At 40.2% G+C, this 13,404-nt stretch overlaps 1 protein-coding gene and 1 long non-coding RNA gene across 10 annotated transcripts in view; one reads left to right on the forward strand and one right to left on the reverse strand.

Annotated features, from left to right (window-relative positions):
- Positions 1–13,404, forward strand: part of LOC102454898 (uncharacterized) — a 105,997-nt gene that overhangs the window by 79,000 nt on the left and 13,593 nt on the right. Inside the window, exons 1-2 of one of the 7 annotated variants that reach the window (XR_016349434.1) lie at positions 3,520–3,912; positions 4,043–4,106. The exons of the other annotated variants lie outside the window; for them this stretch is intronic. This is a non-coding gene — a long non-coding RNA (uncharacterized LOC102454898). Of the gene's footprint in view, positions 1–3,519; positions 3,913–4,042; positions 4,107–13,404 lie in introns of those variants that run through there. 7 annotated transcript variants of the gene reach the window in all.
- Positions 3,031–13,404, reverse strand: part of GALNTL6 (polypeptide N-acetylgalactosaminyltransferase like 6) — an 826,316-nt gene continuing 815,942 nt past the window's right edge. For all 3 annotated transcript variants that reach the window (XM_089777920.1, XM_075930206.2, XM_075930205.2), the window contains one exon: positions 3,031–3,504. In XM_089777920.1, the coding sequence (XP_089634046.1) occupies positions 3,337–3,504 (168 nt within the window). In that variant the 3' untranslated portion in view covers positions 3,031–3,336. The remainder of the gene's footprint in view (positions 3,505–13,404) is intronic.

Genomic DNA, 13,404 nt, shown 5'->3' on the forward strand with positions numbered 1-13,404 from the left:
GACTAAAACTTTTTGGTAAAGGAGCCATTGTTTTTGCAGCCATGTCCCATTCTGAAGACCTATTATCACAAATGTGATAATGTCTTAAATATGCATGAGCTAAACTTTTGGAATAAATTTTAAGTGTGGAGCTAGCTGTAACAGCCTCACTCTCTTAGACCCCTTTTTTCTGATGCATCAGTGTTTTACTCAGCATAGCAGTAGCTACTAATGGTGCTGGAGAGCTGCTTATGGCTTCCTGATTCTGTGCTGTGATCAACTGGCGGAGGGTCCTAGAGTTTAGCATGCTCCAGCTGATCCTCCTTTCCATTCCTCTCTGGCTTCAACATATTCCTCTCCTCTCAATCAAAAGACTACAGAAGGTGTGAGGATAAGGGATGGCTGGAAATAGAGAAGCCAGCTGTGTTACTCTACATCTGTTGACAATTCCCGAGTACCAAAGGAATCTTCAGCAGGGAAGATAGAGCCAGTTTCTGGTCCTTTTACGCTGCCTCTGCAAAGGGGATAGAGAGAGGCAAAGAATCTGGCTTTCAACTTTCAGTTGTATGTGGTCTGGATCTATGGTAGAATTTTTATCCCTTAGGATCATTTAGGGTGCCTTGTTCAAGACACTATACACAATGGGCTTTCTGATAATTTCACTATATGAAACTGCACTGGCTTTCTTCTTATAAAAACATTATTTGGAGCACTTTTATGTTTTGATAAAAGCTCTTAATCTTACTTACGTGGAAGTTTGTTCATTGATAAATGATGAATTTTAACAAAACTGACAGATTTCACAAATATTGTCTAACTGCAAATAATGGGAAGTTTTCCTGTGGAAGAGGTTAGTTTAAAGCCAGAAAAATATTGAGCATCTGGAAGAGGCATGGAATGTCTTTAGCAAACAGCAGTCTAGTGCCCATTAAATATTTTAAACATCAGACAATTAGGATACATTCATACACTGAAGGATTTAAGCTGAAATGCTTAGCCAAATGCGATGAAACAATTTAGAGGAATTCTCCCTTGCCCCTACCATCTCAGACATGAACTATTGATAGCATGGCTCTGAGGATTTGGGGTAAGTTCAAATAGATAGTCTAGGGATTTCATTTTCACCTTCACACTTTAGACATCAATTTTTCTTCTATTTTCAAATCCTTTTTCCTCATGCTCAAAATGCAAATAAATTGTGCTAGGATTCCTGCAGCTGAGAGGGCTGACAGTCTGTAATGACCTGTCTGGTTCATATATATATATATGAGTATCATCAACCTCTCCTCAGTCTCCTGTACCCTGGCATAAGAGACCTGAAGATTGAAATCTTTTCTTAAATATGTATTGGGAATAGTTTAATTCTACAGACAGATTGCTCCTTGAACATTTGAAATAGATCTTTACTCACTCTACTGCAAGTCTCCAACATACAGTTGTATTTCATACCATTGATTTTCCAGGACATGCATTCTGAAGGCTCCAAATCTGACATGCTTCTCCTAAAGTGTCCCTATGACCTACAGTTTGGAAGCCATGACCACAAACAGCACAAAATTAGGGACAACAGTCATCATCCACGTACAACCTTACTCTGCACAGAGACAACTGAAAGAGCAATAAACAAAATCACCTTCAGCTGTCAGGCTGCACAGTTTAAATATAAACATTTTGGTTAGTTTGCCACATTTCTATCAACATAAAAAAAATCAAAGTTTTCAGATTAATTTCATACATTTTTTTTGAAAGTGACAAGTACTATTACAGCCATTTCTTGTAGGCTTTAATACCTGAATTCATGGTGCTTTCATCTGTTGGTCCCTGTTTCAAGTAAGATCAGGTCATTTAAATGTGCTTAATTTTAGAAATTTCAGAACTCTCTACACTGATACTCGTTGATTTCCAATGAGGAAGAAGAATAGGTCTCCAAATAAATTTTTAAGCCTCTAACTCTATCCTTGACCATGTCAAAAATATGTAAGAGCTGATGGACATTATATGCCACAATGATCATCATTGCAAGAAAATTCTGTGGTGGGTTAGATAATTTTATTTCTTCTATTAAAAGGTCAAAATACTGAACTTTTTAATTTTTATACTTGCTTTCATTTCCTAATTCCTTAACAGCCAGAAATTTACAATGCCTTTAGCTGGAAACTGTGGCACATTCAAACTGTTTTTTACAATGGATTTCATCAAGTTCTCTACAAAACAGGTACCTAATTTTACAGGACCCTTCATCCCTTGCAAAAACAAAAATATCTCCTCTCCCTAAAACTCTTCTAATTCCTGAAGAATCCTGTAAGCTGCATTGCAGGGAGCCAACACTTTTTAGCTGATGCCAGAGTACCAATATTTGTTTGGCTATAGTCTCTCCTCACTTCCAGTAAACATATAATCTGTCACTCTTAATGCCTCTTATGTCTCTGAATATTTTGATTTAAAGCAATTTTAGTTCTAATAAAAACACCAGAAAAGTAAATATAGATTTTCAAGGGAAATCCTTTCTGCAAACCTTGCATTGTGCTGCTATTATTGGTGTTATACCTGCTATGGACTGACTTAAAGATTTGGTAGCCTTGTTCTTTGGGCCTTTAATTTAAATGGAGGCTAGATTTGAATCTCAGTTGATAAGTATTAGGTAAATTGTATCATATATGGAAATCTGATTTAATTGCTTTGATGCACTTTTTCAAATGCTGAGGAAAAATGGGACTTTTGAAATCTTAGAGATCTATTTCATGCTTCATTGCAACATAATTCAAAACTCTTATATTTCTGTCATTCCTATTTTGGTAATGAAGGGAATGTAATGGGGAAGTGTTTAAAATCATCATCAGCAATCTGAGGGTTAATCTTGCTTAACCCAACCTTTATTAAGAGAATGGCACCAGATCATATAGTTTGTCCAGAGTGCTGGGAGACTGTTTACATTCCACCAGTGTGGTTAGTTCATAACCTGTGATTTCTGCAGGTTTCCAGAGCAGTCATGCACACCATAAACCCACCCCGCCTAATAGCATCCATTCATAACTACTCACTACAGCAGGATTTGACCTGAGAAACTCTAGAATTTTGTTTCAATTTATTAACTCAATGTTTTGAAAAGTTTTTTAAATAAACTTTCCCCTTGGCCAGCAAGGGAATTGTCAGCCTAAAGTTCTCAGCATCTGGTGAGACTCTCAGCCAAGTTCTTCAGATACTGTACATCCACAATGACTGCCCATTGGCCTTTGCCGTGGCATTTGCTTAATCCTCAGAAAAGACTTCCTGGATCTAGGAAATTTAATTCCTGACTCCTTCGACCCAGATGCTGGCCAAAATGCAGTTGCAATCTGTATGTAATCTCTTTTTCTCCTAGGAACTGTTCTTGCTGTTAAATTTTTCTAAAACAGTCATATTAATATGTTCAAAAATCCACTGCTGAGTTTCAGATAAAGGATCACATCTGTTCATGAAAATCTTCTTCTCAGCTGGGTTGCAATCTATGCAGCTGTTGCTTACCGGATGGAACAAAGTTTTGTCCTGTAAGAATCAGAAAAAAACAGAATTAAATAGTAAATGCCAAGTGATTAAAACTGTTCTCATTTTCTAGAATTTGGATTAACACAACCCTAGCTGAGAATTAATTTTTCTATAGATATTCTCTGAGCAATAACCTGGAGTGAAAAACAAGGCTATTATTGGGGAGCTGAGTGATTTCTTAGGCTAAAATTGTTTTGTATTTTACCTCAGATAATAAAAGCTCAGAGACAAATGGCAACAAGCAATGATCCATTTTTATGATACTAAATAAGTCTGGTGTACTTTCTGTAGACATCTGACAGACTCCATGCGGCATTGGTTGGACAAGTCATTTAAATGCTCTACATCACCATCCCCAACTGTATAAAGGAGATACAAATATTTGCTCCCGTCCCTTATGGAAGTTTTGTGAGTGTTAATATTTAAGTTGCTTAGAAAAAAATATGGATATTCATTATTAACTGGGAAGTTTGGTTAGCTGGAGTTGGATAAAATCTGTAAATAATGCTAGGTTTGTCTCTTATTTGATTTACATCAGTGGAAATTCCAGCTGTACTGCTTGTTGGAGAACTCGGAAGACTAACATTGAATTTGAATCTTAGGTAAGGAAGAAAATGTCTACTAGGTACTATACTAATATTTGAGGGTTGGAAAGCTCTAATGTGTTTTTTTGGTGTGTGATATGTGGGTGATTAGATAGCTGCAAAGTTTCTGATGACTGTGTTTCTGATGGCTGCTTACTCTAGCAGTTGAAATAACATTTCTGATAATCCTAGGTAAATATATCCAGGTTTCTCCTTTTGTATCAGGAATGCTGCTGGCAACATTTAATATTACTCCAGGATGTGAACACTTGCACAGCCACAAAGTAGGAGGCACAAAAGAGAAAAAGAGGCAAGCAAGAAAGGTTCCTGTAATTTAGTCTGACCTATTTTTATTTTCAGCAGACAGAACAAATTAAAAAATGCAAGGCCCATTTCTGACCTTCTGGCCTTGAGTGTTGCTTCTCACGTCACATAGCATCATTCCCCAAAGCTGGTAGCTGAATACAACTTTTTTTGATATATTTAAAATAAAAGTATTTTACAGAGACACTTTGAGTGTCTCTTTAAAACAGGCTTTTATTCAGATCACTCGTATGCAGGCTCCCACATCACTTCCCTCAGCTCCGCCTATCCATTCCATTTGTGCAAATTGACAGAATATTTCAATTTGCACGAATCCTTAACTCGCAAGCTAGGCTGCGCTATTTAAGTGGTGCTCTTAGGAATGAAGCAAGGAAGGATGCAGAGCGATGCTGCCCAATTAGAACGAGACACCTTTATGCAGCATGCCCTTCTTTTTTATAAAAAGGCTTCAGAGGGGTAGCCAAGTTAGTCTGTAACGGGAAAAACTTGACCCATAGTCATCTGAAGAAGTGGATTGTGCCCACGAAAGCTCATGATCCAATCTACATGTTTTGTTAGTCTTTAAGGTGCTACTAGACTATATGATATTGTTTAAGTTTTTTCTATTTTGTAGTTGGCCAGCTCTACTGATCAAGGCTGAAGGGGTATGGCGGTTGCCCTTCCTTGCCCCTTCTGTGGCAACTAGTGCTTTTGCCATGCAAATCACTGCACTCAGGAGAGCACTGTGACAATTACTGGCCTCTTCTCTGGAGTCTAGGGAGAGGAAGACACCTTCCGTTTTGTACAAGGCCCAACCACAATCTGGTCTTCTGTGCTTTGAGACATCAGGATCCTTGAAAACTGAAATACCCTAGTTGTGCACAAGCAGAAAGCAACCTCTTCCAGCAGGCAGGGGCAGCAGGTTTGGAGAAATTTTGGTGGTGCCCAGAATGCCCAGGGCCTGCACTTCTCTCCCATCCAAGCTCCTTCCCCCTCCCCTTGCCTAAAGGTCTGGGAAGGAGTTTGGCTGCTGAGGGCAGGCTCTTGGCTGAGGCAGGAGAGTAGGAGAGGGTAAAGGGTGCAGGCTCTGGGTGGGAGTTTGGCGGAGTTGGAAGGGGTACCGGCTCTGGAAGAGGGTGGGATTCAGGGAAGGGAGTTGGGGTACAGCTCTAGGTGGGGAAGTCTCCATGTGCTTCTTTCTGCAGGCACTGCCCCTACAGCTCCTAGTGGCTGCAGGAGTGCTTGGGGAAAGGCACCATGTGGAAACATCTCCTTTGGAAAGTATTCCCTATTAGCTGAGAGCTTCGGCAGCCACCCATGAGAGCTAAGTCAGGTGCCTCCCACCTGATTAGCAGAGTACCCGCAGCCCGCATCATGTGTTTCTATTAGTGTGCACATCTGCATGTGCCTCAATGCAAACAACAAAACTTATTCTGCATGTGGATGGAAAAAAAAAATGAGTGGCAGTGCAGTGGGGTTAGAGTGACTTGTCAGCAGGAAGTGACTGCCAGTGATGATAGCAAGGACCCCCCCGGCCCTTATAAATCATGCATGGGTGGCAGGTGGGGCAGGAGAATGCAGTGGGGTGGGGTGGGGAGGGGAAGATTGCAGGAGATAGCTCGCCATCCATGCCAGCAGGAGAAATGTACTACTCAAGATCACTACTGCCTTCCCAAAAAAAGCCAGTGCACTTCTGGATTAGTACCTGTGGGCTTACATGGGTGTAAATTTGAGTGATTATACTGCTTTTCTTTCATAAGTTTTTGTAATTAGGAAACAGTATCCTTTTAAGAATTATTTTATTACCCTGAAAAAATTCTTGGTTTCTTAGCAAACGAATGTATCCACTGTCATCTCTAGTTTTCTCTGACCTAAGGTTTAATTATTACTGGATCCTGGATTTCAATGGAAATGGACTCAGGACCTGAAGGAGCTGCAGTAGTTTACGCTATAAAAGTATAATTTTCCACTTGTGGCCAGAGTGACATAGACATAAATCCTCTATCACAGCCAGCATAAAATGCCACAAGAAATCTTCCTGTAGATTTCAGTCCTATCAGGGAAGCGTAATGAGATTTTTTTTTCTCTGCATGTGGGAAAGTCTGAATATTATTTTAGAAAGAAAACCTTTTCCATAAGATTACAGACTTACTAGCAGGCTTGGACTGCTCTCATAATTGGTAATGAGACATCGAACCTTTCACTTCTTCTTTACTACAGCCAAGGTCAGTAGTGACTGAAAGTCATTATCTTTGGATGTCTGCAGTAGTTTATTTTACAGGAGGTGGTAGTCTCAGCACAGTTTCTCCCAGACAGATGTCCGCATGATAAAAACCGCCATGAGAATACACCCATTAATAGCCTCAGAGAAGAGCAAAGGGCAAAATGATCTTTCACCACTGACTTTGTTTTTTAAAATCTACTAAGTCTGTCCCAAATTAGAAACTCATAGAAGCTCTACAAATGTGTTAGAGTGTATAAATTGAATCATGCTTTATCAGACTCAAACCATCTGGAGTGATGCTATAATAAAAACTGAGGGCAGAACCTTTACTGGGAGAAGTGGCAAATGACAGGGATTGGGTAACATGACAAAATTTGCTTTGATCTGAGCATTTTATAAGATTGACAAAAACGAAGTACTTCTTGTGACGTGAGAAAAATTAAAAATAAGAATTCAATGTAATCATGCAGGTTGTGTGAGTACGGTGGGGTGGAACAAAGTAACAAGCCTGGTCTTTGTTCATAGAAAGGGGCTATTTGTTGCTCGATAGACTGGCTCTATGGACATGGGGAAGGCAATGGACATGATATACCTTGACTTTAGCAAAGCTTTTGATATGGTCTCCCACAGTATTCTTGCCAGCAAGTTAAAGTAGTATGGATTGGATAAACAGACTATAAGGTGGATAGAAAGCTGGCTAGCTTGTCAGGCTCAGCGGATAGCGATCATCAGGTTGATGTCTGGTTGGCGGTCATGTGCTAAGGATCGGCTCTGGGGCCATTTTTGTTCAATATCTTTATTGATGAATGAGGGGATGGATTGCACCCATTTGCAAGTTCAAGGATGACACTAAGCTAGGGGGAAGAGGTAGAAACACTCTGGAGAGTAGAGACAGAGTCCAGAGTGACCTGGACAAATTGGAGGATTGGGTCAAAAGAAATCTGATGAGGTTCAACAAGAACAAGTGCAGGGTCCTGCACTTGGGACAGAAGAAACCCATGCATTGCTGCAGGTTGAGGACCAACTGGCTAAGCAGCAGTTTGGCAGAAAAGGACATGGGGATTACAGTGGATGAGAAGCTGGATATGAGTCAACAGTGTGCCCTTGTAGCCAAGAAGGCGAATGGAATATTAGGTTGCATTAGGAGGAACATTGCTAGAAGATCCAGAGATCTGTCTCTGTCTCTACTCTCCAGAGAAGTGATTATTCTCCTTTATCTGGCACTGGTGAGGCCACATCTGGAATAGTGTGTCCAATTCTGGGCCCCTCATTACAGAAGGAGAAAGTCCAGTGGAGGGCAACCAAAATGATTAGGGAGCTGGAGCACATGACTTATGAGGACAGGATGGGGGATTTGGTCTACAGAAGAGAAGAATGAAGGTGAATTTGATGGCAGCCTTCAGCTATCTTAAGGGGGGTTCAAAAAAGGATGGAGAGAGGTGGGTGGTGGTCATTTGTCATCAGTGACTGAGGTGGAAATGGACATAGGAAACAGACTTGTTGAGAGTCTCTGGGTTAGATTAAAAGGGTAAAAAACAAGGGAGATGTCATGCTAGGGGTCTACTACAGACCACCTACCCAGGCCGAAAAGGTGAATGAGGCTTTTTAAAAAAAACTAACAAAATCATCCAAAGTGCAGGATTTGGTGGTGATGGGGTCTTCAACTATCCAGACATATGTTGGGAAACTAACACAACAGGGCACAGATTATCCAATAAAGTATTGGATTGCATTGGAGACAATTTTTTTATTTCAGAAAGTTGAGAAAGATACTAGTATGGAAGCAGTTCTAGATTTGATTTTAACAAATAGGGAGGAACTGGTTGAAAATTTGAAAGTGAAAAGCAGGTTGGGTGAAAGTGATCATGAAATCATAGAGTTCATGATTCTAAGGAATGGTAGAAGGAAGAACAGCAAAACAGAGACAATGGATTTCAGGAAGGCAGATTTTAATGAATTCAGAGAGCTGATAGTCTTGCTTCCTATGGGACCTTGTCTAACAAGAAAAAAAAATGAAGACAGTTGGCAGTTTTTTAAAGGGACATTATTATAGGCCCAAAAGCCAACTATTCCACTGTGTAGGAAAGATATAAAGTATGGCAGGAGACTACTGTGGATCAACCAGGAGATCTTGCATGATCTAAAAATCAAAAAGGAGTCTCATAAAAAGTGGAAACTAGGTCATATTACAAAGGATTAATATAAGCAAACACCATAGGTATGCAAGGGCAAGATTAGAAAGGCAAAGGCACAAAACAAGTTAAATCTAGCTAGAGACATAACAAGAAGACATTCTACAAATATATTAGAAGCAAAAGAAAGACCAAGGACAAAGTAGGCTCATTGCTCAGTGGAGAGGGAGAAACAATAACAGGAAATCTGGAAATGGCAGAGGTGCTTAATGACTTCTTTGTTTCGATTTTCACCAGGAAGTTTGATGGTGATAGGATGCCTAACATAGTGAATGCTAGTGGAAATAGGGTAAGGGTTTAGAAATCAAAATTAAAAAACACACAAAGTTAAAAATTACTTAGAAAAGTTAGATGTCTTCAAGTCACCAAGGCCTAATGAAATGTATCCTAGAATACTCAAGGAGCAGATAGAAGAGGTATCTGAGCCTTTAGCTAACATCTTTGAAAAATCATGAAAGTCTGGAGAGATTCCAGAAGACTGGAATAGGGCAAATATAGTGCATTTGACACAATCTCGCATGTCTTTCTTATCAATAAACCAGGGAAATACAACCTAAATAGAGCTACTATAAGGTGGATGCATAACTGGCTGAATAACCATTCTCAGAGAGTAGTTATTAATGATTCACAATCATGCTGGAAGGGCATAGCAAGCGAGGTTCCACAAGGTCTGTGTTGGGACGGGTTCTGTTCAATATCTGTTCTGTTCAATGTCTTCATCAACCATGTAGATGATGGCATAGAGAGTACGCTTATTAAGTTTGCATATGATACCAAGCTGGGAGGAGTTGCAAGTGCTTTGGAGGATGGAGTCAAAATTGAAAATGATCTGGACAAACTAGAGAAATGGTCAGAGATAAATAGGATGAAGTTTAATAAAGAGAAATTCAAAGTACTGCACTTAGGAACAACCAATCAGTTTCACACATAAAGAATGGGAAGTGATTGTCTAGGAAGGAGTACTGCTGAAAGGGATTTAGGGGTCATAGTGGACCACAAGTTAAATATGAGTCAGTGTGACACAGTTGCAAAAAAAGTAATCATGATTCTGGTATGCAGTAAAAGGAGAGTTGTGAGCATGACATAAGAAGTTATTCTTTTGCTCTACTCTATGCTGACTAGTCCTCAATTGGAGTAGTGTGTCCAGTTCAGGGCACCACGTTTCAAGAAACTGTAGGTCCAGAGAAGAGCAACAAGAATAATTAAAGGTTTAGAGAACAAGAGCTATGAGGAAAGACTGAAAGAATTGGGTTTGTTTAGTTTAGAAAAGAGAAAACTGAGAAGGGACATGGTAGTGGTTTTCAAGTGTCTAAAAGGGTCTCATAAGGAGGAAGGAGAAAATTGTTCTCCTTGGCCTCTGATGATAGGAGAAAAGCAATGGGCTTAAACTGCAGCGAGGAAGGTGTAGGTTGGAAATTAGGAAAATCTTCCAAACTGTTAGGGTGCTTAAACACTGCAATGAATTGCCTAAGGAGGTTGTGGAATCGCCATCTCTGGAGATATTTAAGAGCAGGTTGGTTAGACATCTATCAGGGATAGGCAATAATTCTTTGCGGGGGGGTACTCTGCAAATTTCTGGCCCTGGGCTGCACAGGAAGGGGCAGAGCCAAGATTGTTTGGGGTTCCCCCCCAGACAATGATTGATCTGGGGATGAGGAAGTGACTTTGCCCCCACCCCACATTCTCCCTAGGTGCCCATGCCCCTGGCATGGGAGGAGACTTCCCATGCTCCCCTGCGCCTAGGCCAATGAGGGGCTGGGGAGTGTGCAAAGCCTCCCCTGCTCTCCCTGCCCCCACTGCAAGCAGCACCTGGTGCTTCTAGGCACCATGTGCTCCCGGCAGGGTGGGAGGAGGCTTTGCATGTTTCCCTGCCCCCGGCCAATTAGGGTGGGGGCAGAGCAGAGAAGGCTTCCCGCACTCCCCTGCCCCCAGGCCCTGATTGGCCTGGGAGCAGCAGGGCCTCTTTGGGCTGGGTCCACCAGCTCTGCAGGCCAGATCCAGCCCGCAGAGGCCCTCTTGCCCACCCCTGATCTAGACAGTACTTGGTCCTGTCGTGAGGGTAGGGGCCTGTACTTGATGGTCCCTTTAGTGCTAATATTATATGATTTTAAGATCTGAAAAACTCAAGCTAATGCAGCTTGTGCCTTAAGCATCTACAAACCTGCTTGTAACATCAATTAAGGCAAGAATCTGCTATTCATATCCAATTTACCTAGTTTATTAAGAGTAAGGTATGTTTTTGTTTATTTGCTAAGTAATCTGATGTGATCTGTTTGCTATGCATTATAATCACAGGAGTGCAAAAGTTAAATTACGAAATGCATCATCAGCTACAACAATTGTATAGCTCAAGTCAAAATAGCTTAATTCAGCTTTTTGCCCTGTCTACATAGCAGGAAGTTGAAGGAAGAACACTCTTCCCTCAACTTCCCTTACTCCTCAAAAAATGAGGGTTACAGGAGTTGGAGTAAAATGTCCTTCATCTCAACACTACTTCGAAATAATGGCATGCTGTGGAGACACACATTTTGTTATTTTGAAATGTTAGTTATTTCGAAATAACATTGCGCTGTAGACGTACCCTTCAAATCTATTTTTTTGTTGTTAATACATTTCTTTTATGTTTAATCTAAACCAGTAAGTTTGGACTGAAGTGTGTGGAAATTATAACTCCAGGGCAAAGGCTGTTGCATATTCCCCTTCACATTGAGGGAGAAGGCAAACTCCGTGAGCGTACATTGTATAGTTCTCTGTGCAGTGCAAAATAATACACTTTTGCGTTTACATTTCAGAGAGGGTGCATGCCTGGAGAGCTGGGAATTGCCTTAACTGTAGTCTCATGCAACTGCATCTGGATGTACTTGTAAAAAGAGTACAGTCAGGCTTAAGTTAGGAACATTTGCCAGCACAGTAACCTTGATTAGAGATGTGCTTTCTTTCTGAGGGGGGAGGGGAAGTAAGTCACTTCCATGCCAGCAAAAGCCCTAGTGCACATACAGTAATACCAGTATAGAAGTGCTTTTGCTGGTAAAACTTAACATCTACATTAGGAGGAGTTTTGCTGGTGTACTTATAGCGGGAAAAATTTCTTGTGTAGATCTGGTCTATACGTGAATTAAATAGTGAAAACTATTTAATACACAATCAAGCTCAGCATTTGCATAATTATGAGTCTTAAGAAAGTAACCACAGTACAAACCTGGCTGCAGTCTAAGATTGTGTCAGACTTTCATTCCAAAAACCATTTTAAAGGAGTTTCCAATTCTGATGTAAACATTTGACTTGTCCTCAGAATTTAGGAGACTTAAAGGGACATATACTGAAACATTTTTTAAAGTGCCACCATTTTATTGGTTATCTCCTGGATTCTGTCTACATCAGAAGTGATGAACCAGGTACAGAAGACAGCTCTAGAGCTGCATTTTGACACAAGTAACTGGTACTCTAAGCACCAATAAAGTGTTAAAGTTTCTACAGCTTCTTTCTAGCTGCTCAGATAGACAGAATGTTAAATTGGAAGTGAATATGTTATTATAGGGGTACTATTATAGAGTGTTCAGAGTGAGATATTCGGATGGTGTATATTGACATATCTCCACTGATGCCAGTGGTGCTATTCATATTTACACCAGTTGAAGAACTGTCTCAGAAATTGTATCTGGATTACAGATACTACCTCAGTGTCACATTTCTGAAAAAACCCTTTGGCACATCTGTGCTTGCAATGTAAATACCGGATTAAATGGCAACGGTCAATAATACCTAGACACCAGAGGAAAATGTCAGTAAGTAAACTATTCCTAACCGTTATAGTTCAGTTACTAGAATACATCATCCCAAACGAGAAAGTGCAGTGGAAATGTGTGCAGCAAAATCTGTATCCTGGCCCTTATGTTGATCTCAAGTAAATGTGGGGACCTGGGGAATGGTGATTATGTGGAGGTGATCCCTGGGTGGGAAGAGATCCTTCTGTTTCAAAGAAAACTGCACAGATTGCAACAATGAAAGGGTTAATACAAGTCAATAATTAGTTAATCTTATTTGAAATCCTGTTAGCATTACTGTGGCACTGTCTGCCCTGAACAGTTTCCAGCAGGACCACATATTTTTAGTGATTTATAAAAAGGGTTTGAAAGAGCAGATCAGAGGGACAACTAAACTGCTTATCCTTGATTTGTAAACTCCCTCTTTGTTTGTGGGCTTACAACAATGCTTTTCATGATTTTTTTGCTGATTCATTTGCCAAATATACTCTGTATAGTAAAATGTTAATATTTAACTCATGAGCATCATTTCTTGCTGTTGTCACATAGAATAAAAATATTCCTTGTGGCGCCTTTGTGAAAATGATACACGTCTTCAAATGTCAAAATGGTAAAACATCTTTCAAAAACTAAGGGGCTCACTTTGTGTTGGATCAAATTTAACTGTTACCTAAGTAGCTGCAAAAGAACCCAATGTGCATAAATGCCTACTATGTATTAAAAGAAACATGCACTACAGAGATTCTCATGTCAGCTACATTGGAATAAACCATGGTGGTTTTTAAAACCAATGACTTTTGACTGGACAAACACATTGTTCTCTAAATTCAATA

Source organism: Pelodiscus sinensis, chromosome 4 (genome assembly GCF_052426305.1).
Source record: "Pelodiscus sinensis isolate ZL-2025 chromosome 4, ASM5242630v1, whole genome shotgun sequence".
Classification (NCBI taxonomy): Eukaryota; Metazoa; Chordata; order Testudines; family Trionychidae; genus Pelodiscus; species Pelodiscus sinensis.